Here is a 23,706-nt window from a genome sequence, read left to right on the forward strand (position 1 = left end):
CGGGGGCCGGCGACGACTAGGCCCCGGAGCCACCGGGCGGGGGGAGGCGCTGCTAAGATGGAGATCCGGGGGCGGGGAGGCGGCGGCGGCAGCGGCGGGCGGCGGCGGCGGGAGGCGGTGTCGCTCCTGCCCGGGGCCGGCGGCCGTGCGCGCCGCAGCCATGGCGGCTCCTCCTCAGCCGCCCTCCTCAGCCGCCGCCGCCGCCGCCGCCGCCGCCGCCGCCGCCGCTCCTCCCAGACAAAGGGAGATTTAACCAGGTGGGGAGGGAGGGAGGGCGCGAGCAGGGGAGGGGAGCGGGAAGGAGCCGGCCCACTCCCCGCCGCCGGCCTCGGGCTGCCCCTGCGCGCCCCCTCCAGATCCGGCCCGCGGCTCCCCTCGCGGCCCCCCCAGCCCCGCGCTCGGGTCCACAAGTCCGCCCGCTTCCTGCGCCCGCCGCGGCCCTTCCCGGGGCGCCGCCGCCGCCTGGCGAGCGCGAGGCGATCCGGCCCGGCCCGCGGCCGCCGCGGCCGGCGGGGGCGCCCGGTTCCCGTGCCCGCCCGGTTCCCGTGCCCGCCAGCCTGCTCGCTCGCTCGCTCACTCGCTCGCCCTTCCAGTTCCCGGGAAGGGGGGTGGGTGGGTGGTCGCGCGGGCGAAGTTTCCAGCGCCGGATTCCTGCGAAATTACGGCGGCTCACAGCGCCTGTGTTTTTGCTGTCTCTCCCTCTTTTTCCCTGCTCTCGGTCTCTTCCCTCCCCTTCCCCCGGCTCCCGACTCCTCCGAAGGCCGAAAAGACAAGCGAAACCTGCCGCCGATGAGGGCTTTTGGGATTGTAGCGTCTGCACCTTCCGAAACAGCGCTGAAGCCTTCAAATGCAGCATCTGCGACGTGAGGAAAGGCACCTCCACCAGGTACCTGCCGCTCTGTGTTACCTTTGTTGACGGACTCGGCCCGCGGTGCGGGGACAGGGTCCTGAGCCGGACTTTGCTGCCCTCTTTCCAACTTGTTGATTGCGGCCTTCGTTGCCTTTGGGGGTGGCTGATGCGGTGGTGTGGGTTCCGTGTATTTCGTGTGGGTGCATTGCCTCGTGTTGCCCGAATGATTTATGGGAGGGAGTTTTTCCCAGCTTAACTTCACACAGCCTGCATCTATTTGACACTTGTGTCCATTGGCTTGGAAGGAGAGGAGAGAGCGGCACCATGGCTGCGGATTTGGGACAGGAACCTTTTTATTTATTTTTGCCATGTGCGGAGTGGCTTTGCTTTGCTTGCCCTAAGTTATTTTTCTCTGAGCAGTTTGGTGGTGGTGGTAGTACAATAAGGCTGATTGAGCTTTTCTGGTAGGGAGCTGCAAATGTCTGTTACTTTCTTGCACTTGAAAATGACTGTTGGGGTTTGATAAGGAAAGTGCATTTTTTTCTTTTTTTTTGGCTGAGCTGTTCAGTTTTTTTCCCCCCGTGGTGGTGGTTGTTTTGAGACTGTTTATTTGTTTTTGATGAGCTTACACCGATTTTGCAGAATGGTGAAGAGTGACTGTTGAAGTCTGTGTTTAAACCTTCATTATAATAAAGAATGTTGAAAGAATTCCTTTCCATTTCGATGAGGTGGTAAACTGCAGGTGTTATCAAAACGAGTTCAGCAACTTTAGATTGGACATTTAGATACACTTGGAGAGAATGTCAAGACTGGCTTTGTGGTCTGTTGGTCATCTTTTAACTTCTATCTGGAATTTGTTTCAGTAGTGTTAGAGTTGAAGTTAAACTGTTGGTCGCATTTGATGGACTGACATTGAAGGTGCGAGAGTGAGAGTGAGTGCTTGGTGAATAGAAGTTCTTGGGGACTAAGAATTGATTTCTTTGAGTCTCCTAGTCTCCTTCCACAGGTCTTCTGGGCTTGAATTGGTGGCATTCCTCTGTGACTGTGTAGTAGTACCCTGCATGTCCAGCTGAACATTGTTCTCTTGGCGAAATGAATGTATCCTGTTAAGGTTTCGTTGCTTCATTTATATCTGGTATTAAATAGGATATTGGGCAACCTGAAGGAATGTAACTCTGAGATTAATTGCTCTCATTACTGGTAGAAGAGTTCTGTGAATTCCACTAACTCTAAATAATGGGACCTTTGAATAAAAATACCCAAGAACTACAAATATTTCCCCCATAAGTAGTTTTTAAAGTAAACGCATGTCAAATTTTTGTGTTCGTGGCTTTGTAGGTTTTGTTTTGCTGTCTTCAAAAGTGGGAATTCCATCGAATGGCATGAAAGTTTAGAAATGTATTTGTTATTTAAAGCAATGATGATTGTGTAGCATCTATGAGTAATGTTTTTTTTTTTTTTTTTTTTACGTGTAGAATCCCTCAGAGGCCAAACCTCTTTATTGTGGTTTTGCTTTGAGTGTTACTGTAGATGATGTTCAAGTAAATGACTAGGAAACTCAGAAGAACTTGAAAACCTTATTGATGAAGAGAAACTTAAACCGAATTCCAAGAGTTCATATCTGATTTAATGCTGGGAATAATTGTAACGAAATGCGTTTCAGTTTCTACATGTATTTTTAAAAAACCTGACTCATCAACTTTTTGGAAACATGGGGAAGGCTTTGACTTTAAAAATAACATATATGCTTAAACTTCTTTCGGAGCCACAGATGACAGTAAATTAACATTATTAAACCATTAGATTTTTAAGAAGAATATTTTGGAGGGTTCACGAATAGGATAATCCACCTAACTTACTATCTTCAAGAGTTGTTGTGTAACTTTGATGTCTGTTATTGGGTAGGATTTGAACACAGATCTGAGGACTTATATTTATAATACTCTCACCTGACCAAATTGGTTTCATTTTGGTTACTGCCAGTACATATATTTTGCTGTTTTCAGTTCTATGTAGAAGTTATTAGTGACCAGAACGCGAGTAACATTTTGGTTTTCTTATGTTATAAATGGGCTTTATGTGGAGAAGTGCATTTGACAGATTTTCATTCTGTCCTATCCAGTATGGTGTTGGCTAAGTACTCTGGTACTGCTTATTGCTATGTTTTCTGCTTGGGCCTTTGCCTTGTAATTTTCTTTTTCTTTCTTTCTTTTTTTTTTTTTCTTTTTTGGTATTTCAAAGTCTTGGTATGAACTTGACATTTTCTGTTTTGGGTAGTAGTGATCAGACTTTATTGATGTCAGTAAAAGACATGATAATACTGGGTTTGGGATATTGGGTAATGGGCAAAATTTGTGATTTTAGAATAATGTGTTGACTGTCACAGAAATTGGTTTTACTGCTTGTTTTTATATTTCTGGTAGCCTTGGCTAGTTGGCTAGCTGGTGGTTATTTAGGAAATTGTGGCCATTTTTGTTACTGTTGTCTCATCGTCTACCAGTCAATCAAGGAGACCTGTGCTGAATTAGTGGTAGTCCAGTAGGACACAGAACTGTATTTGCCCTTTGAAGATAAAGTTGATATTCCTCAGTGTGATGAGAAAAAGACTGCCATTCATTCAAACAACATTTATTAAGTTCCTAGGATGTGAGAGATAGTACTGAAGACATTGGGAATGAGGGAGTATCAAAAGGTTGGTGGGACATGTACCCAGATGCTCATTAATTCAATTACAGACATGCTACTGGAGCTATAGATAGGTGCTGTAGAAGTTTGGAACAGTTTGGCTTGGCCAGTTAGAAGGGTCCCCTCCCTCCTATTTCTTATGGACAATGACAATTGGTTTCTACAAAATCACCTGCCAGCTTTTCATCACTGTTGCCATGTGCATCAGATATATAATTATTTGTTGAATTTATTTACACAGAGAGCATGTACACACTTGCTCCCATCTCCTAGATCGCTCTCCAAATGCCCACAGTGATGGGTTGGGCTGGCCCAAAGCCAGGAGCTGGAAGCTCCATCTGGGTCTCCCACGTGGGTGGCTAGGACTCAAGTACTTGAGCCATCATCTGCTGCTTCCCAGGGTGCACTTTATCAGGAGCTGGGACTTGAGTCCAGGCACTCTGGGATGTGGACATCCCAATCCAGTGGCTTAACCTCCAGGCTGAACACCTGCCTCAGCATCAGATGTGTTAATTGTGCAGGTGGAATTGTGAAGGAAATTTAGAATAAGATGAGTTTTCTCTTTGGAACAACTTAAAGCAGGTGAAATGAAAGTTAGAAGGTCCTAAGAACCACAATGAAGGAAGGACACTTAATAGGCTACTTTGAGGCTCAGTGGGTAGTCGAGATCTATATTTTAGATCTGTTATCAATTTTATTTGGGTCATTGATACATTTACTTTTTCAGCTATACTGTCTCATTTTCTAACCCTTGCTGGTTATGATTTTTAGCCTTTGATCATGGAGGGGGAGGGATAGGAGATTGGAAGGTTGCTTCCCCACCATGCCGCTATATATATTCCAAGGTTTTCAAGGTAGAAGATAGGGTATGTATGTAAGATGGCAGGTGGGTGGGTAAGAAATACTATCTCTTTCCAGTGTGATATCTAAAGTAGCAGTCTTTTTAAAAGTTGGTACTCAGGATATGAATTGAAGGGTTAAAGAAACAGTGGTTTTGTGTTTATTCAATAACTCCATGATTCTTGGAAATTCTAATGTTTGATTTTTCCTCCCTCCTCAAATTCAGAATCATGGTTATGATCATGGTTATGATCTTTGCTAGAAGTTTAAAAAACACCTCATCCTGTGATACTTTTCAGATGGGAAAATTTGCTTAAAGGAAAGGAGTTAGGTAACTACCCTGGGAGCAGAGCCAGGCCTGTTAACCTGCATTTCCTGGTATTCCTTAAGAGTGGTTCTGCTCCCCAGGTCCCGCTGGTTTTATTGTAGCGTTTGTCTTTCATAACAGTTCCCTGTAAAATACATCGAAAAATTACTTCTGTCTTCCAACGCATCAAAGCTTATCAAACCTGTCACCCTCAAAGCTGGTACAAAAGCTGGTACAGTTTTAAAGATTACTCTTATCCAGAAGTGAAGTAATAATTTATTTTGTATTTGCTGTTGCATTGGACTTACTGATTTATTGGTACTGACTTGATCTTATGTGTACTTGGTGACCCTAAAGTAAATTACCTGGGTAGTTGTGGTCATTTGACAAGTTTTTATTGAGCATACTGCCATCTAGGCTGTGGATATAGGGTAAAGACAGGTCCCTGTTCTCATGCAGTTTAAAATACCATGGAGAGACAGAGAAAATTAACAAGCAAACAAATAAGTTCAACTAGTGACAAGTGCTGTGAAGAAATGAGAGCAGGGTAAGGTGCTGTAGTGATGTGAGCTGGTGGAGTGACCACTTAAAAGACAATGTTGAGATAGACATTTGGCTTTTTTGGTAAGCAGCAGTGCTACTTTCTTTTGGAGCCAGAGGATAGTTCTTGGCATAGACTTACCTGTGCCATTTAGAAAGCTCATTTGGTTCGGACCTTTAGAGTTAGAGCCTCTGTACAGCTTACATGTAAGCTTAAAGGTTTGATGGACTTAGAGGAAGTAAGCGCATTTTGGTAACTGACACACAGGTTCTTAAAGAGAACCAGAAGCCCCAGTACACTATCTCCACCTCTTGCTATCTGATTTCTAACACTTGAGATTAGTTTCATTTGTTTTTGAACTTTGTGAGTCATACTGTATGTACATTTCTGGGTCTGGCTTCTTTCACTCATTATATTTGCAAGATTCATCATGCTGTTGTGTTGTTTTGTGCTTTGCATTCAGATCTTTATACTAGATTCTGGAGAGAAGATCCCTCTTCACTCTGTGTTCAACAGTTGTCTCCTTCCTCAGTAGCATGAGTCCATACATCTTTATGTGAATGGAATGAAACCTGCTGTGTACAACTTTGTAGAAGTCATACCAGGAGTCAATTTTTGCTTCTCATAAGTGGGATTGTTCATCTGTCATTTCTGTTTCAAGGCATTGGTTAAACACATGGAAAATTCTTGCTTTCAAGGAACTTAACCTGCTTGTTGAAAAGATAGCCAGTGTAATAAAGCACCCAGGGATGTGAACATCCTAGGAGGGATGGAATGAGTGAGACAGGGGAGAACCTTTGAGGAGGTTAGAGACAGACAGGCTGGACCTTTACCCAGGAAGACCTCTCTAGGTCTTAATCGAGGCCTTCATGATTCTTCGATGTAGAATTTATTGTCCAGGCTGATTCCAAGTTAGTTTTTTGTTCCCCCCCTCAACCTCATTTTAAACTGTTCACTCTATTTGGATGATGCCATCTACACCTTTTCACTTGTCCCTTAGACAAGTGATTTCCTGATATGTTTCTTAACCACCCATCCACTTCCTCCATGCATGCATCCATGGAACAGACCAGCCCACCTGCTTCCCTAGGCTTCTCTCCACATGGAAAACCTAAAGACAATTTGAATTTCACAGATTGAAAAATAGTTCATCTATCTTAGTGCTTCTAAAATGCCAAACAGATCCCGTCCCATTCCTGCTTAATTATATCCTGCTTGTTACTGCCTTTAGGATAAAACCAAAATTGTGAGTGTCAGAGTGGGCTTGTGATTTGGTCCTTTATTGTATCTTTCTCTAGAATTTTTGCAAGCAGCCTATAACAGCCCCATACAGCATGTGTGTGTTTTGTATCAAACCGCTTATTGTTTTCTGAGTGTGTACCAGGATGTCTCACTTTCATACCTTCACATCCTTTTTTTTTTTTTTTTTTTTTTTTTTTTTGGTATTCTGAAATGCTTTTGCTTGGTTTTGAGTCCAGGCTGACTTTTATTTCTCCTTCTAGATGTCTCAGGAAATCCATCTCCCTTGAGTCATGCAAACCCCTGTTAACAATACTTAACCTTATTATTATTTGATTTCCAACCTGCCTTTGTTAGGTTGGCACCTCTTTGGAGGGCAGGGACTTTGTTTTAGCTTTATTTTCTTGTGTCTATTACAGTAGTTGGCACTTGGTAGGGTTTCAGAGTGTATAGAATAAATGAATACGGGGGAAAGGAGTTGTGTTTAACAGTTGTAATAATTGTTCTTTCGTATTAGTGCATTTGTCTTGTGTGTTCAATGTTTATGGATTAGAGGAAAGTTTTCTTTGTAAAGTGTGCCCTTAAAAGTAGTATTCTTGCTTTTCTGATTTTTGTTTTTAAAGATTTATTTATTTTGAAAGTCAGAATTACAGGGAGAAGAACAGAGATTCCATCTGCTGGTTCACTCCCTACATAGAAGCAATGGCCAGTGCTGGGCCAGGCAGAAGCTAGGAGCTCCATCTGAGGTTCCCACATGGGTGGCAGGGTCCCAAACGCTTGGGCTGTCTTCCTCTGCTTTTCCCAGGCCATTAGCAGTGAGCTGGATTGGAAGTGGAGCAGCCGGGACTGGAACTGGCACCCATATGGGATGCCAGCATAGCATGCTGCAGCTTTACCACAATGCCAGCCCCCTGGTTTTGCTTTCTAAACAAATATTAGTTCGAACTTAAAAACAGAACCAAAGCTTTGCAGCCTGTAAGCAGTGAATTTAAAGTACTTTTGGAGTGGTTTTGAGCCTCAGAGCTTTGGCAGACTTACCTAAATGACATTGACTATGACAGTTCTCTATTCCTGTTTGGTTGCCCATTTGGTAATTTCAGTAGCCAGAAGTCAAAGTCTGGAAATAAAACAGGGGATCAGTGACATACACAGCCAATTTGGAGAAGTCTCAAGTAAAGTAGGATAAGGCACTAGATTGGTGTGTTTGTAAGCTGACACCTAAGGTGAGATATTAATGGTTACAGAACATTGAGTATTGCTGGGAATGCTAGTGCTGTCCATTGTGTTTCCGTGTTAGTATACTCAAAAGTTGATAGTTGACCTTGTTATACTTAATAGTCCTACATTGGGTACACTACTATTCTGTTCAACTGTTTGGATTGGTTACTTCTGTTAAATCTTGACTCATTCACTTCATTCATTTATTTAGTTGTATTTTTAGCTCCATGCAGTGATTGATAGAGACTGAGGTGCCAAGAATGAATTCTCAGTAAAAGCAAAGCAAATACCAGTACTGTGTTACTCAGAAATCATAAATAGGGGCTCGCGTTGTGGTGCAGTGGTTTAACCTACTGCTTGGGATTCCCACTTTGCGTATCAGGGTCCTGGTTTGAGACTTCACTGTTCTGCTTGTGGTATAGCTTCCTGCTTATGTGCTTGGGAAGGTCCCTGATGCAGTGCTTGGTCCAGAATTGGCTGTTGTGGCCATTTGGGGAGTGAACCAGTGGATGGAAGATATCTCTCTTTTCCTCTTTTCATTCCTCCTATCAAATACATAAATATATTTTAAAAAATCATGACTAGTTGTAATCACAAGGTAAATAGATGAACATTTTATTTTTAAGTGTACTAGCTATGACTTCTCCTCTACCTCTGCCAGTATAGAAAAATCTGCTTAATATCCTGTGGTTATGAAAAGAAACCGAGTGGAAGGGATGTGTAAAAAACAATCTTATTTAAACCTTGCTCAATATGTGTTTCTACAACTTTAGAGCATTTAGAGCATTAGCAATACAACTTGAGATGAAACTTTGGGTAGGACAAGAAACTGAAGAGTGGTATATTGAATTTTACTCAATGCATGGTGGTAAGTAGGAGGGAAAAGTTAAATCTGGTGCCTGCTCTCTAAAAGCAGACCAGATTTTGTATGTATATTTTGTATGTATATTACAAGTTTTATTAACTGTTCTCTTTAATTTTTTTTTAAACAAAATTAAACGTTTACTGCCATAAGTAGTATGAGATTAGTTAAGGTTATGAGACTAGGGATACAACTTGAGCTACTTTAAGCCAAAAAAAACAAAACAAAATTTTCTGGTTTACATAGCCAGTATAATGATAAGTATACCATTCTGAATTTGGAATCAAAGTAAGAACTGCAAGAATCAGAACTCCTGTTTTCTTTTCTTTTCTTTTTTTTTTTTGACAGGCAGAGTGGACACTGAGAGAGAGAGACAGAGAGAAAGGTCTTCCTTTTGCCGTTGGTTCACCCTCCGATGGCCACTGCGGCCAGAGCGCTGCAGCCGGCGCACCACGCTGATCCAAAGGCAGGAGCCAGGTGCTTCTCCTGGTCTCCCATGGGGTGCAGGACCCAAGTACTTGGGCCATCCTCCACTGCACTCCCTGGCCACAGCAGAGAGCTGGCCTGGAAGAGGGGCAACCGGGACAGAATCCGGTGCCCCGACCGGGACTAGAACCCGGGGTGCCAGCGCCACAAGGCGGGGCATTAGCCTACTGAGCTGTAGCGCTGGCCCCTGTTTTCTTGCCTAATCTCTGACTCATTCTTGGTTTCTTAGAAGTTGGGCTACCATGATTGGTGAAACCTAATTCACTAGAATTTGTTAGTTGAAGAAGGAGATGGGTAGAGGGGACTGTGTTGTGGCATAGCATGTTAAGCAGCTGCTTGCAACACTGGCATTCTACATGGGCACCACTTGGAGACCTGACTACTATGCTTCTGATCCAGCTCCCTCCTGGTGTGCCTGGGAAAGTAGCAGAAGTCCTTGCACCCACTAGGGAGACCCGGAAGAAGATCCTGGTTTCAGCCTGGCCTTTGTGGCCATTGGGGAGTGAACCAGTAGATGGAAAATCTACTCCCCACCCCCAAAACTCTGCCTTTCAAATAGGAAGATGGGACACCTATTAGGTGGACAGAAATTTGCTATCATAGTTTAATATACCATTTTTGTTACCAGGATAATATGTATGATCAGTTCTGACTTTGAACTACAATGATGGGCATTTGGCACAGTGGTTAACTCATCACTTGGGACACCTGCGTCCCATAACAGAGTGCTTGGTCTACATCCTGGCTCCTCCACTTCGAGTCCAGTTTCCTGTTAGTGAGCATCCTGGGGGGCAGCAGTGAAGGCTCAAGTACTTTGGGTCCTTGCCACTGACATGGGATACTCAGATTGAGTCCCTGGCTCTCAAGTTTGATGTGGTTCAGCCCTGGCTGCTGTGGGCATTTAGAGTGAACTAGCAGATGGATACTCTGTCCCTCTGTGAGTCTGCCTTTCACATTAAAGAAAGAAAATACATTTGAACTATAATAAGTTGTTGAAGGTGGGGGAGCTGTATTTCTGTCTGATGCCACCCCAGAATCTTGTAAATTACTTAAAAAGATGTTTATTGTGTGGGTAAAGGAGAGAAAGAATATCATTGGAGCTTGGTAAAATCTAAAGATACTGATGCTTTGAAGATTATTATTTAAAAAAAAAAATTTTTTTATTTGACAGGCAGAGTGGACAGAGAGAGAGACAGAGAGAAAGGTCTTCCTTTTCTGTTGGTTCACTCCCCATTGGCCGCTGCGGATCCGAAGCCAGGAGCCAGGTGCTTCTCCTGGTCTCCCTTGCGGGTGCAGGGCCCAAGGACTCAGGCCATCCTCCACTGCACTCCCGGGCCACAGCAGAGAGCTGGTCTGGAAGAAGTGCAACCGGGACAGAATCCGGTGCCTCGACCGGGACTGCTGGCGCTGCAGACGGAGGATTAGCCTATTGAGCCGCGGCGTCAGCCGATTATTTTTCTTTACATATTTTACTGAAATACAGTACACATACTAAGATACACATATAAGTGTACATATAAATGTAGGGTTTTTTTGTACTTGGTCACAACTCATGGCCAGCGCCCAAATTAAGAACAAAGCATTGGGTCCCATGCCGTAACAAGTGGGTAAAGCTGCCACCTGCAATGCCAGCATCCCATATGGGTGCCTGTTCCAGTCGCGGCTCCTCCACTTCTGATCCAGCTCTCTGCTATGGCCTGGGAAAGCAGTAGAAGATGGCCCAAGTCCTTGGGCCCCTGTACCTGCGTGGGAGACCCGGAAGAAGCTCTTGGTTCCTGGCTTTGGATTGGCCCAGCACTGGCTGTTGCGGCCAACTGAGCAGTGAACCAGTGGATGGAAGACCTCTCTCTCTCTCTCTCTCTCTTTGACTTTCAAATAAAAATAAATAAATCTTTTTTTTTTTTTTTAAACAGTATTATAGGTCCCCCCTCAGTTCTTTGTAACATGTGAATAAGTATACTGTCATTTGCATGGTATGATTCAGTGAAGCACTGTGTATAACTTTATACTGGATGATATGACACCCACACAATTTTTAAAATTTTTTTAAATATCTATTTAAGATTTATTTATTTTACTTGAAAGTCACAGTTACACAGAGAGAGGAGAGGCTTCCATATCTTAGCTATTGTGAATTGAGCTGCAGTAAACATGGGAATGCAGGTAACTTTCATATGCTGATTTCATTTCCTTTGGAGTCAGAGAGCTGGGTCATTTGGCAGATCTATTTTTAGTTTTCTGAGAACTCCCCATACTGTCTTCAAAAATGGTTGTACCACTTTGCATGTCCACCCATAGTCTATTGGGATACTTTTTTATTAGATTTTATTTATCTATTTGAAAGTCAGAGTTACAGAGAGAGAGGAGAGGCAGAGGGAGAGAGGGGTCTTCCATCCGATGGTTTACTCCCCAGATGGCCGTAACGGCCAGAGCTGTGCCGAACTGAAGCCAGGAGCCAGGAGCTTCTTCCCAGTTTTCCACGTGGGTGCAGGGGCCCAAGGAGTTGGGCCATCTTCTACTGCTTTCCCAGGCATAGCAGAGAGCTGGATTGGAAGTGGAGCAGCTGGGTCTGCAGTTGGCGCCCATATGGGATGCTGGCGCTTCAGGCCAGGGCATTAACCCACTGCACCACAGCGCCGGCCGCTTGGGATACTTTTTTCTCCACATCCTTGCCAGAATTTGTTATTTTTTTATTTTTGTATGACAGGCATTCTAATCTTTCTCATAGGTTATTTTCTTTTATAGCCTTTTTTGGTCATTGGTCTTTTGCACTTTAGTTATGAAGGTAATCTATACTTACAGAAAATTTGGGATAAAACAAAACAAAAAAAAGCACAATTTTTTTGCAATCTTGCCACTCAGAATTGTTTTATTCATTGAGCAATGTATTTATTCCTTGGATCCACAAATATTTGAGTAACTACAGGTTTCCAGGTGTTGTGTTTTAATATGCTATTTCATTACATTTTCAAAATGATTTGGGTAGTAGTTCCAAGTAAGTACAGTTCTTTCTGATTTTTTTTTTCATTTGGAAAGGATCAAGATGTTGAAATCTGTAGCATAATTAACTTTACCCAAGTCCTCTGTTAAAGATCAAGTATGAGGGGATCCACTTTTAATGTTTTTATTCTGCATTTGTTTAGAATGATAGCTCTCAACTTTTCGTGTATGTCAGTCATCTAGAAGGCTTGTTTAAACGCGTTTCTGGATCTTACCTTCAGGGTTTCTGATTAAGTGATACTAATGTAGGAGCCGAGACTTTGCTTTTCTAAGAAGTTTCCAGGTAATATTGATGCAACTAGTTCCGTACAGCACAACTTTGGAAACTGTTGGTTTTGATGACCTTAAAATTTTTCTACACATGAAGCTGGCCAGCTTTCCTGATAATTAAGATGAAGATTTTGATATTACAGAAAAATTATATGTTGGCATTTCCAAGTGAACTTAAGAGAAATAAGAAGACATCATTCAAGGAACTATTTTTTTAATCTAGATTTGGCATTGGAGAGGGTTCCTTAATTAATACATTGTACATAGAATAGGAATATCTGTATATTTATTGATTTATTGAAAGGCAGAGAGAGATAGACATATCTTCCATCCGCTGGTTCACTCCCCAAATGACCACAACAGTCAGGGCTGGCCAGGCTGAAGCCAGGAGCCAGAAACTCTATCTGGGTGGGTCTCCCACATGAGTGGCAGGGGCCTAAGAATTTGGGTCATCAGCTGCTGCCTGCCGGGGGCATTAGCAAGAAGCTGGATTGGAAGTAGAGCAGCCAACAGTTGGGTTGGATTTCATATTCAAGTGAAATGTTTATAAAAATCCTATGTCTTTGTTCCACATGTTAGATGGAAACCAAGTCTTATTATTGGTAAACCAATATTCCAGTGAAAAGAACTACAAAGTAAGTAATGGTGAGAACATGCAGTCTTCCCATGATTCAGAGTTACAAAATAAGAGAACTTTTTTTAAAAAACATTTTTTTATTATTTTTTTTGACAGGCAGAGCGGACAGTGAGAGACAGAGAGAAAGGTCTTCCTTTGCCATTGGTTCACCCTCCAGTGGCCAGTGTGGCCAGCGTGGTGCGGCCGGCGCACCGCGCTGATCCGAAGCCAGGAGCCAGGTACTTATCCTGGTCTCCCATGGGGTGCAGGGCCCAAGGACTTGGGCCATCCTCCACTGCACTGGCGGGCCATAGCAGAAGGCTGGCCTGGAAGAGGAGCAACCGGAACAGAATCCGGTGCCCCGACTGGGACTAGAACCTGGTGTGCCGGTGCCGCAGGCGGAGGATTAGCCTATTGAGCCATGGCGCCGGCCGAACTTTTTTTTGCAAATTAAATTTTAAAGATTAAAAAAATTTTAGTGAGGCTGAGGAACATACCTTTTGTGGGTACGTTTAAGTTTATTTAAATTTTATGGAGGACCAATATGGCAGTTGATAACAGGTAACTTTTGAAGTATTTGTACCCTGGGGGCTGGTGCTGTGGCACAGCAGGTTTAAATCACTGCAGTGCTGGGATCCCATATGGGCACCTGTTCGAGTCCCAGCTGCTTCACCTCTGATCCAGTTCCCTACTGATGTGCCTGGGAAAGCAGTAGAAGATGGCCCAAATCTTTGGGCCCCTGCACCCACCTGGGAGACCTGGATGAAGCTCCCGGCTCCTAGCTTCGGTCTGTTCAGCTCTGGCTGTTGTGGCCATTTGGGAAGTGGACCAGTGGATGAAAGATCTCTTTGTCTATCTGTAATTCTCTCAATCAATAAATAAATCTTTAAAAAAATAAGAAATATTTGTATCCTGTAACCCAGTAACATAACTTACACAAATTTGTATGCCCTGCATGTACAAATTTCTGTGTTAGGTATACTAATCACATCATTATTAATAAAAAGGACATTACCTAAGTTTAAGAATTAATAGAGAATTATTAAGAGTTTGAAATAACCATGAGGGAATTATTTTTCAGCTATTAAAAATGTAAAGGGGTGTGGGAGATTCTTGTATTCAAGTAGCTGTTGACTCGAGTTTTGTGTTGACTCTGGTGGGATTTAGTAAACATGCTAATATAGAACGGGCATGAGAGAATAGAGTGGTGGATGATGCATACCAAAATATGGTTAGGAAGAATAAGTCTTAGTATAGTTCACAGAAACTTAACTGAGAGGTGGTATTTGTTTACTGTTGAAGAAGCTGAGGCTCAGAAAAGTAGCTTAGCTGTTTTTATAGCTAGCAGAATAGAAGAAAGGTGATTAAAATTACGTGGCATCAGAGCATTGTAACTGCATTCTACACACACACCCACATCCCCACACCTCCCCCCTTCCACCTTGCCTTCTCCAGGGAGAACACATCAGCCTCTCCCAGGCCATTCAGATTAGAGGAGGACAATAAAATAAAGCAAGCTGAATAGTTACCTGCTCAGAGTCAGCCTGAGATTAACCTCATCAGATCACCTATGATACAGAAAGTGACCATGAGCTTGTTTGGACTAGGTGGTTTATTTTTCTTGTTGTGATGTTTTGCTTAATAAAGTTGAGTGTTTCTCATCTATCTCTTGGATAAACATAGCCATAAAAAAAATGGGCTGAGAATAAGCAGTATTATGCGACTGCCTTAAAGTCAGTCCTTGAAGTGCTGTTTGCTGCTTGGTTTACTCAGAAAGTTGCACAGTTCTTTGAAAGAACAGTGCATGCCACGAAAAATCACTGGTGAGAGGCAGTGAGTTTGTGAACGAATGATTGCCAAAGCGGTGGTGCAATGGAAGGCACTTGTCTACTGGGCGGAATCAGACGGAACCGTACATATATCATTAGTTACTCAGGCTCTGGGTTCTGGATAGGTAGGTTCTGCTTTTGTAGTATGCATTGCTAGCTTTATTTACAGCTCCTCCTCTAGTTAAAATACTGACCATGTCTTATTTCTGAGTCATAAGGGACAAAATGTATGATGGTGAGCTGTCAGCTCCTCTTGGGGAGAGTATTTTTGGTGTACATATTTGAAACATGAGGATACATCAAAAAGTTTAGGAAATATGGAATTTAAAGGATTTATTTTGCTGCAAAAAGTTTTTAAAACTGCATATGAGGTTTCCAGAACGTTCATGGAAAACGTATATTTTGAAAAACTGCATAATCTCAAAAATTTTGCACCAAATAAAGTAAAAGTTTTTATTTTTTATTTTTATTTTTATTCATTTGAAAGCATGACACAGAAGTTTTCTATCGCTGGTTCACCCTCATACCCCCTACCCCCTAAATGGCATTTATTGGTTTGAGAGGCAGAGCTGCAGAGAGGGAGAGACAGAAGAGAAAGGTCTTCCATCTGCTGGTTCACTCCCCGAATGGCTGCAATGGCCAGAGCAGTGCAGAGCTGAGCTAATCTGGTTGAAGCCAGGAGCTTCTTCCAGGTCTCCTAAGCGCTTGGGCCATTTTCCACTTATTTTCTAGGTTATAGGAGAGAGCTGCATCAGAAGTGGAGCAGCCGGGACTTGAACCGGCATTCATATGGGATGCTGGCACTGTAGGCAGCAGCTTTACCCACTATGCCGCAGCGCCGGCCCCAGAGGGTCTCTTCTAGTTTAAAATACTGTGATTTATGTCCATTCTGGCAATTTATAATTCTTTTATTTAAGATTTATTTATTTGAAAGAATTAGAGACAAGAGAGGGAGACAGATCTCCCATCTGCTAGTTCACTCAACAGTTGGCCGGAAACAGCCAGGGCTGGGCTAGCTGAAGCCTAGAGCCAGGAACTTCTTCCAGGTCTCCTATGTGGGTGCAAGGGCCCAATGCACTTGAGTCATCTTCCACTGCTTCTCCTAGGCCATTGGCAGGGAGCTGGATCAGGAATGGAGCAGCTAGAACTCAAACCTTGGCTCCCATATGGGCTGCTGGAGTCACTGGCTGTGGCTTTACTTATTATTTCACTATGCCGGCCACTATATAATAATTCTTACACATCATGATGTCAATTACTTGTTTAGAAATGTACATGGAGGAGCCACTACCTGCAGTGCCGGCATCCCATATGGGCGCTGGTTCATGTCCCAGCTGCTCCACTTCTGATCCAGCTCTCTGCTATGTATAGCCTGGGGAAGCAGTAGAAGATGGCCCAAGTCCTAGGGCCCCTGTACTCACGTGGGAGACGTGGTAGAAGCTCCTGCTCCTGGCTTGGGCTTGGTGCAGCTCTGGCCATTGTGGCCAGTTGGGGAGTGAACCAGCGGATGGAAGATCTCTTTTCTCTCTGCCTTTCCTTTCTCTCTGTGTAACTCTGACTTTCAAATAAATAAATAAATATTAAAAAAAGAAATGTATATGGAAAAATAATTTATTTGTGATGTACTCTTCCCCAGTGATATATAAATAGGAATGTATATGTTTGGAGATCTCTGGAAAACATTCCTCTCAAAAAATTTTTTTGGTTAAGGTTGAGTTTATGTGTAACTGGGCAATTTTCTCATGTAAATTATAGTTTTATAGTTTTCAGTTTTTATTTTGGAATTCTGAATTTATAAATTAATAAGTATTTTCCCATGATCTTCCCATCCTCAGAAATTAAACTCAATACAGATTGGCAAACAGCTAGATTCAGCTAATCTCCTATTTAGGATTTCTTAGATTAGGGCTTCTCTTCAGAACACCTGGTATAGAATAAAAGTGTGTTTTTAAAGTGGGGGTACACTACAGCCCTGTGGCTATTCTTACTTAATCCTTGTTATCTATTACTTAATTTAAAATGACAGTTGCTCTTTTTAAAGTATTTAAAATTTTATTTTATTTAAAAGACACACAAAAAGAGTGGGATAGAGACAGACATAGAGAGATAGATATACCCATTGAGGTTTATTCCTCAAATGCCTGTAACATCCAGTGCTGGGCCAGGTTGAAGCCAGGAGCCCAAATCCAGGTTTCCGCCATGGGGGTCAGGGAACCAATTACTTGAGCCGTCACCTACTGCCTCCCAGGAGGATGTGCATTAGCGGGAAGCTGGGATTGGAAGCAGAGTCATGACTTGGGATATGGCCATCCCAAGGAGCATACCAAATGTATCTCCTTAAAACATTTTTATTCCCGGGGCTGGTGCTGTGGCGCAGTAGTTTAAAGCCCTGGCCTGAAGTGCCAGCATCTCATATGGGTGCAGGTTCTAGTCCCGGCTGCTCCTCTTCTGATCCAGCTCTCTGCTGTGCTCTGGGAAAGCAGTAGAAGATGGCCCAAGTCCTTGGGCCCCTATACCTGCGTGGGAGACCTGGAAGAAGCTCTTGGTTCTTAGCTTTGGATTGGCCCAGCACTGGCTGTTGTGGCCAACTGAGGAGTGAACCAGTGGATGGAAGACTTCTGTTTCTCCCTCTCTGTAACTCTCTCTTTCAAATAAATAAAATAAATATTTAAAAAATTTTATTCCTAAAATATTAATACTGAATCATGCCTCAAGGCAAACCTTGGTTTGATGGAACAGGTGCACATCGGATGTTTTCTTTGTTTAGCATTATTGAACATCAGTTGTCTAGTGAGTATGCTGTGCTGTAAGTGTAATACAGACTCCAGGGAAACTTGATTGTTTAGAGCAGTGGGACTGGGTCGGTGCTGTGGCACAGCGGGTTAAAGCCGTGGTCTGCAGTGCCAGCATACCATATGGACAGTGGTTAGAATCCTGGCTGCTCCTCTTCCGATCCAGCTCTCTGCTACGGCCTGGGAAAGCAGTAGAAGATGGCCCAAGTCCTTGGGCCCCTGCACCCACATTGGAGACCCGGAAGAAACTCCTGGATCCTAGCTTCGGATCAGCTCAGCTCTGGTCATTGTGGTCATTTGGGGAGTGAACAAGCAGATGAAAGACCTCTCTCTTTCACTCTCTTTCTCTGTAACTCTTTCAAATAAATATAATAAATCTTCAAAAAAAAAAAAAAAACAGTGGGACACAGTTCATCAGAGTTCTTAGGTCCTAGCTTACCATATTGATAGAGACAATTATTGAGCATTTAACAATCATAGACACTATGTTAATCCCATTTCATCCATTGTCTACTCAAATACTTAGAAGATTGATATATACATAGGTGTATTCCCATTTTACAGATATCCCAAGTTACATTTAACTTCACAGGATTGCTTATTGTTCTATTTAGTGTTTTTTTCTGATAATGACATTACCTTCTGTACAGCCATACAGTATATAGACATTACTTTAGATGCTTGCCCATAGGTTCAGAGCTATACCAAATTGTACTGATGATTTTATTCCTCTAGTATTCTTAGCTACTACTACCTTAATTTAGGTTCTCATTTCACTTTTTTTTTTTATCAGTATGAACTTAATTGCAAGTTCATACTTGTCACCAGTTTCTGTGCTGTCCCAGTGGCCTTGAAACTGGTCTACCAAGTCTAGTAGGTGTTTCTTAAAGACACCTCGAGAACCACAGATCACGTTGTAGCTATTCTGCTTAAAAACTTTGTGTGCTCCCTTATTGTTCAAGGAGGTCTTTCCTTTCTTAGTGTGTGCGTTCTTGTCATCTTGTTCAGTGCTTCTCGAACCTGTTCTCTTATGCCACTATGCAGGCTGCCGTATGCATTTTTTTTAAGGTTTATTTATTTATTTGAAAGTCAGAGTTACATAGAGAGAAGGAGAGGCAGAGAGAAAGGTCTTACATTCGCTGGTTCACTCCCCAATTGGCCACCACATCCAGAGCTGCACCTATCCAAAGCCAGGAGCTTCTTCCGGGTCTCCCATGTGGGTGCAGGGGCCCAAGGACTTGGGCCATCTTCTGCTGCTTTCCCAGGCCATAGCAGAGAGCTGGATCGGAAGTGGAGCAGCCAGATCTCTAACTGCCGCCCATGTGGGATGCTGGCATCCCAGGTGGGGGCTTAACCTGCTACACCACATCCCCCATATGCACTTCTAAAAGTGCCTGAAGACTTTATCTCTTACTGCCTGGTAACTGCCAGCTTCCACTTAAATAAAGACCCAGCTCATGTTAACTTTTGGGGAAACCTTCCTTGATTCTTCCAGGGTCATTGATGCCCTTTATGCTATATCTCCAGCAGAGAATTATTTTGTACTGGAACTTCTTGCTTATATTTGTTGCTCCATATTTATATTTGAAGCTCTAAGGAGCAGAGGCAGTGACCTACTGTTAAGCTTCAGAGGCGGCGTTTTACTGTGTCCTCATTGTACCTTCTTATACTGCAATCAATCTATTCTCCTGATCTCTTAAGATTTTTTTTTTTTTTCGGACAAGCAGAGTTAGAGAGAGAGAGAGAGAGAGAAAGGTCTTCCTTCCATTGGTTCACCCCCCAAATGGCCACTATGGCTGGTGTGCTGCGGCTGGCGCACTGCGCCGATCCGAAGCCAGGAGCCAGGTGCTTCCTCCTGGTCTCCCATGCGGGTGCCAGGACCCAAGCACTTGGACCATCCTCCACTGCCTTCCCGGGCCACAGCAGAGAGCTGGACTGGAAGAGGAGCAACTGGGACAGAATCTGGCGCCCCAACTGGGACTAGAACCTGGGTGCCAACACCGCAGGCAGGATTAGCCAGGTGAGCTGTGCCGCCGGCCAAGATGTTTTCTTTTTAATATAAATGTGTTCTATGTTAGTTAATCCTCTTTGCAAGTGGGAATATTTTAAAAAAATAAGAACACTTAGTAGTAAATACCTCAGAAATACTTCCACATTAGTTTCCTTCCTCACTTTAGTTTCTAATTTTATTTGTATAGGCTCTGTTACTTTTAAGAAAATTTCCTTGATTATCTTCCTTTGAGATTCTTTTATATATATATATATATATATATATATATATTTTTTTTTTTTTTAAGATTTGTTTATTTGAGAGAGTTACACAGAGAGAGACAGAGAGAGGTCTTCAGTCCACTGGTTCACTCCCACAATGGCCAGGAGCTTTTTCCGGGTCTCCCAAGCAGGTGCAGGGGTCCAAGGACTTGGGCCATCTTCTACTACTTTCCCAGGCCATAGCAGAGAGCTAGATCGGAAGTGGAGCAGCTGGGACTCGAACCAAGTCCATATGGGATGGCAGGACTGCAGAGGGTGGCTTTACCCACTATACCACAGCGCTGGCTGTATAATTCTTATATGCTCTTTTGCTCACAACTGAGACAACGATTAATTACAAAGTAAGATTGTTCTGAAGCAGTGATTGTTGTTAAAAAGTGAAGACTCTTACTAGGAAAGCTCCCAAGGAATTCTCTCCTCTGAAGTTCTGTTGCATTCTCTGCTTGCTGGCTGAAGGTTTTAGCAGCACAGTGACTGGAGTACTGTAGATTCAGAACATGGCTCAAGGAAGCAAAGGTGGACCAGAGTCCACAAGATCAGGAAGTCTTTTTTTCTCTCTCTCTCTTTTTTTTTTTTTTTTTTTTTTTGACAGGCAGAGTGGACAGTGAGAGAGAGAGACAGAGAGAAAGGTCTTCCTTTTGCCGTTGGGTCACCCTCCAATGGCCGCCGCGGCCAGCGCGCTGCGGCCGGCGCACCGCGCTGATCCGATGGCAGGAGCCAGGAGCCAGGTGCTTTTCCTGGTCTCCCATGGGGTGCAGGGCCCAAGCACTTGGGCCATCCTCCACTGCACTCCCTGGCCACAGCAGAGGGCTGGCCTGGAAGAGGGGCAACCGGGACAGAATCCAGCGCCCCAACCGGGACTAGAACACGGTGTGCCAGCGCTGCGGCTCACTAGGCTAATCCTCCGCCTAGCGGCGCCGGCACACCGGGTTCTAGTCCCGGTTGGGGCGCCGGATTCTGTCCCGGTTGCCCCTCTTCCAGGCCAGCTCTCTGCTGTGGCCACGGAGTGCAGTGGAGGATGGCCCAGGTGCTTGGGCCCTGCACCCCATGGGAGACCAGGAAAAGCACCTGGCTCCTGGCTCCTGCCATCGGATCAGCGCGGTGCGCCGGCCGCAGCGCTCTGGCCGCGGCGGCCATTGGAGGGTGAACCAACGGCAAAGGAAGACCTTTCTCTCTGTCTCTCTCTCTCTCACTGTCCACTCTGCCTGTCAAAAAAAAAAAAAAAAAAAAAAAAAAAAAAAAAAGAGGTGGTCTAGAAAATTTTTTGAACTAGTAAGTAATTTAGACACTGTAATTTATTCTTCAAGGGTAAAGTTTTACATCTTTCCCTTTCAGCTGGTACTGTTTTATAAGTAAAGCCTCTGAATTGTTTGTTAGTATTTTCAGAGACTTAATGCTGAACTGCAGAATTGGTTTCTCAATAGATGTTACATAGAAATCTCAATACATAGTTTTTAAAATGTTTATAAACAGGAAATGTTCTTTACAACACTTAGTAAATTTCTTACATAGTTATGAGATTAATCCCTAGATAGGGAAAGTTTTTCTTGTAGTTAACTTGACTAATGATAACTCCATGAATCATTCTGATTCTTTTGTGGTTTTCAAAGATATATTTCAAAATTAATTTTATTACTCATAACACTGCTTATGGCATGTTTTCATAAAGATGCCGCTTTGGTTTTCTTGGTGATCAATATATTTCTTTTAAAAATTTTTTAAAAATATATTTTACTTTTTTTTTTTTTTTTTTTTTGAAAGAGTTACAGAGAGAGGTAGAGACAGAGAGAGAGGTCTTCCATCTGCTGGTTCACTCCCCAGATGGCCGCAATGGCCGGAACTGCACCAACCTGAAGCCAGGAGCCAGGAGCTTCTTCCAAGTCTCCCACGTGGGTGCAGGGGCCCTAGGAGTTGGGCCATCTTCTGCTTTCCCAGGCCATAGCAGAGAGCTGAATCTGAAGAGGAGCAGCCGGGACTAGAACCGGCGCCCATATGGGATGCTGGCACTGCAGGCCAGGTTAACCCACTGTGCCCCATCGCAGGCCCTTAAAATATATTTATTTATTTGAAAGGCAGAAATACAGAGGAGAGAGAGAAAGAGAGATATCTGGCATCTGCAGGTTCATTCCCGAATGGCTGCAACAGTTGGGGCTGGAGCCAGGAGCTTCTTCCCGGTCTCCCATGTGGGTGCAGGGGCCCAAGCACTTGGACCATCTTCTACTGCTTCTCCCAGGTGCATTAGCAGGGAGCTGGATCGGAAGTGGAGCAGCTGGGACTCAAACCAGTGCCCATATGGGATGATGGCACTGCAGGTGGAGGCTTAACCCGCTTGCCACAGTGCCGATCTCACCAATATAGTCTTTTAAAGTGCAATTTTTACTATAGATTATCACTGGACCTATTTATTTTCAGTTTAATGATCATGTCAAGGAAGCAGATCCTAATTGTGTAATCCTGTTCCCTTATCATTTATGCAGGCTATATAGTTTTATGTGAAATAATACATTACAAATAAGATTTTTGGGGCCAGCGCCTGCAGTGCCAGCATCCCATGTGGGTGCCGTGTCGAGTCTCGGCTGCTGTACTTGGAATCTAGATCTCTGCTGTGGCCTGGGAGGTTATGGAAGATGGCCCAAATCCTTGGGCCCCTGCACCTACATGGGAGACCTGGAGAGGAGGCTCCTGGCTTTGGATTGGCACAGCTCCAGCTCTTGTGGCCAACTGCGGGAGTGAGCCAGTGGATGGAGGATCTCGCTCGCTCTCTCTCTCTCTCTCTGCCGCTCTTTTCTTTGTAACTCTGACTTTCAAATAAATAAAAAAAAATTTTTTTTTTTTTACAGGCAGAGTGGACAGTGAGAGAGAGAGACAGAGAGAAAGGTCTTCCTTTTACCGTTGGTTTACTATCCAATGGCCGCCGCGGCCTGCGTGCTGTGGCCGGCGCACCGCGCTGATTTGATCCGAAGCCAGGAGCCAGGTGCTTCTGGTCTCCCATGCGGGTGCAGGGCCCAAGTACTTGGGCCATCCTCCACTGCACTCGCGGGCCACAGCATAGAGTTGGCCTGGAAGAGGGGCAACTGGGACAGAATCCGGTGCCCTGACCGGGACTAGAACCCAGTGTGCTGGTGCCGCAGGCGGAGGATTAACCTAGTGAGCCGCGGCGCCAGCAACAAATAAATAAATCTTTAAACAAAGATTTTTATTGTAATTCTTACCTTGTTCATTTGTCTGTAAAATGAAACTCAAATCTATAGTAATTTATTATTTGACTTCATTGTAGTAAGCAGTGTGGTGAGGTGAAAGATCTCTTCAAACTCTTAAAATTATGATAAATATATCTTGAATTGTTTTGTGTATAGTTGTCATTTTAACTTTTTTACATTCTCTTGCTAATCACTCATAACTAGAATTTGTGGTAGTATCTGTTACTCAGTCTTTCATAATAAAACTCTTCTAACTGGCTTATAAACTAAGTAAACTTACCTGGATCATAGATTTTGTTTTTAAGAAAGTTACATGATCATTGTTTTTTGCTTTACAAAAACATGATCATATTTTGCTTTCAAGAATAGGCCTTGGACTAACTGGTTGTTCTTTAGAACCAAGGTATCAATAGTGTAGATAAGTCAAAATTGTTCTATAGTTTTGTGTTTGTATTTTGTCTATAGTTTTGAATTTGACCTTCAGTTTATTAGCAGAATATTTGCATTTAGTTCATGTCATTCATTGTGAAAGGGAACTTTAAACATTTTTGGGAAAGTGTAATTAAAAGATAAACTTACTTTGGCGCAAAAAATTTGCACAGTGTTTTCACAACCCACATTTTCCATGAACTTTTCAAAAGTTTATATATTTATCTGAAAGAGTGATGGGGTGAAGAGTTAGAGAGAGACAGAGACCTGT

General features: G+C 43.5%; 1 protein-coding gene across 2 annotated transcripts in view; it reads left to right on the forward strand.

The window, feature by feature from the left end:
* The window catches only part of RYBP (RING1 and YY1 binding protein), an 89,828-nt gene that overhangs the window by 298 nt on the left and 65,824 nt on the right, over window positions 1–23,706 (forward strand). Inside the window, exons 1-2 of one of the 2 annotated variants that reach the window (XM_051851474.1) lie at window positions 43–257; window positions 761–886. In XM_051851474.1, coding sequence (XP_051707434.1) covers window positions 58–257; window positions 761–886 — 326 coding nt within the window. In that variant the 5' untranslated portion in view covers window positions 43–57. Of the gene's footprint in view, window positions 1–42; window positions 258–760; window positions 887–23,706 lie in introns of those variants that run through there. The other variant, XM_051851475.2, reaches the window with a different exon arrangement.

The sequence above is a fragment of the Oryctolagus cuniculus genome, chromosome 10, assembly GCF_964237555.1.
Source record: "Oryctolagus cuniculus chromosome 10, mOryCun1.1, whole genome shotgun sequence".
In the NCBI taxonomy this organism is placed as follows: Eukaryota; Metazoa; Chordata; class Mammalia; order Lagomorpha; family Leporidae; genus Oryctolagus; species Oryctolagus cuniculus.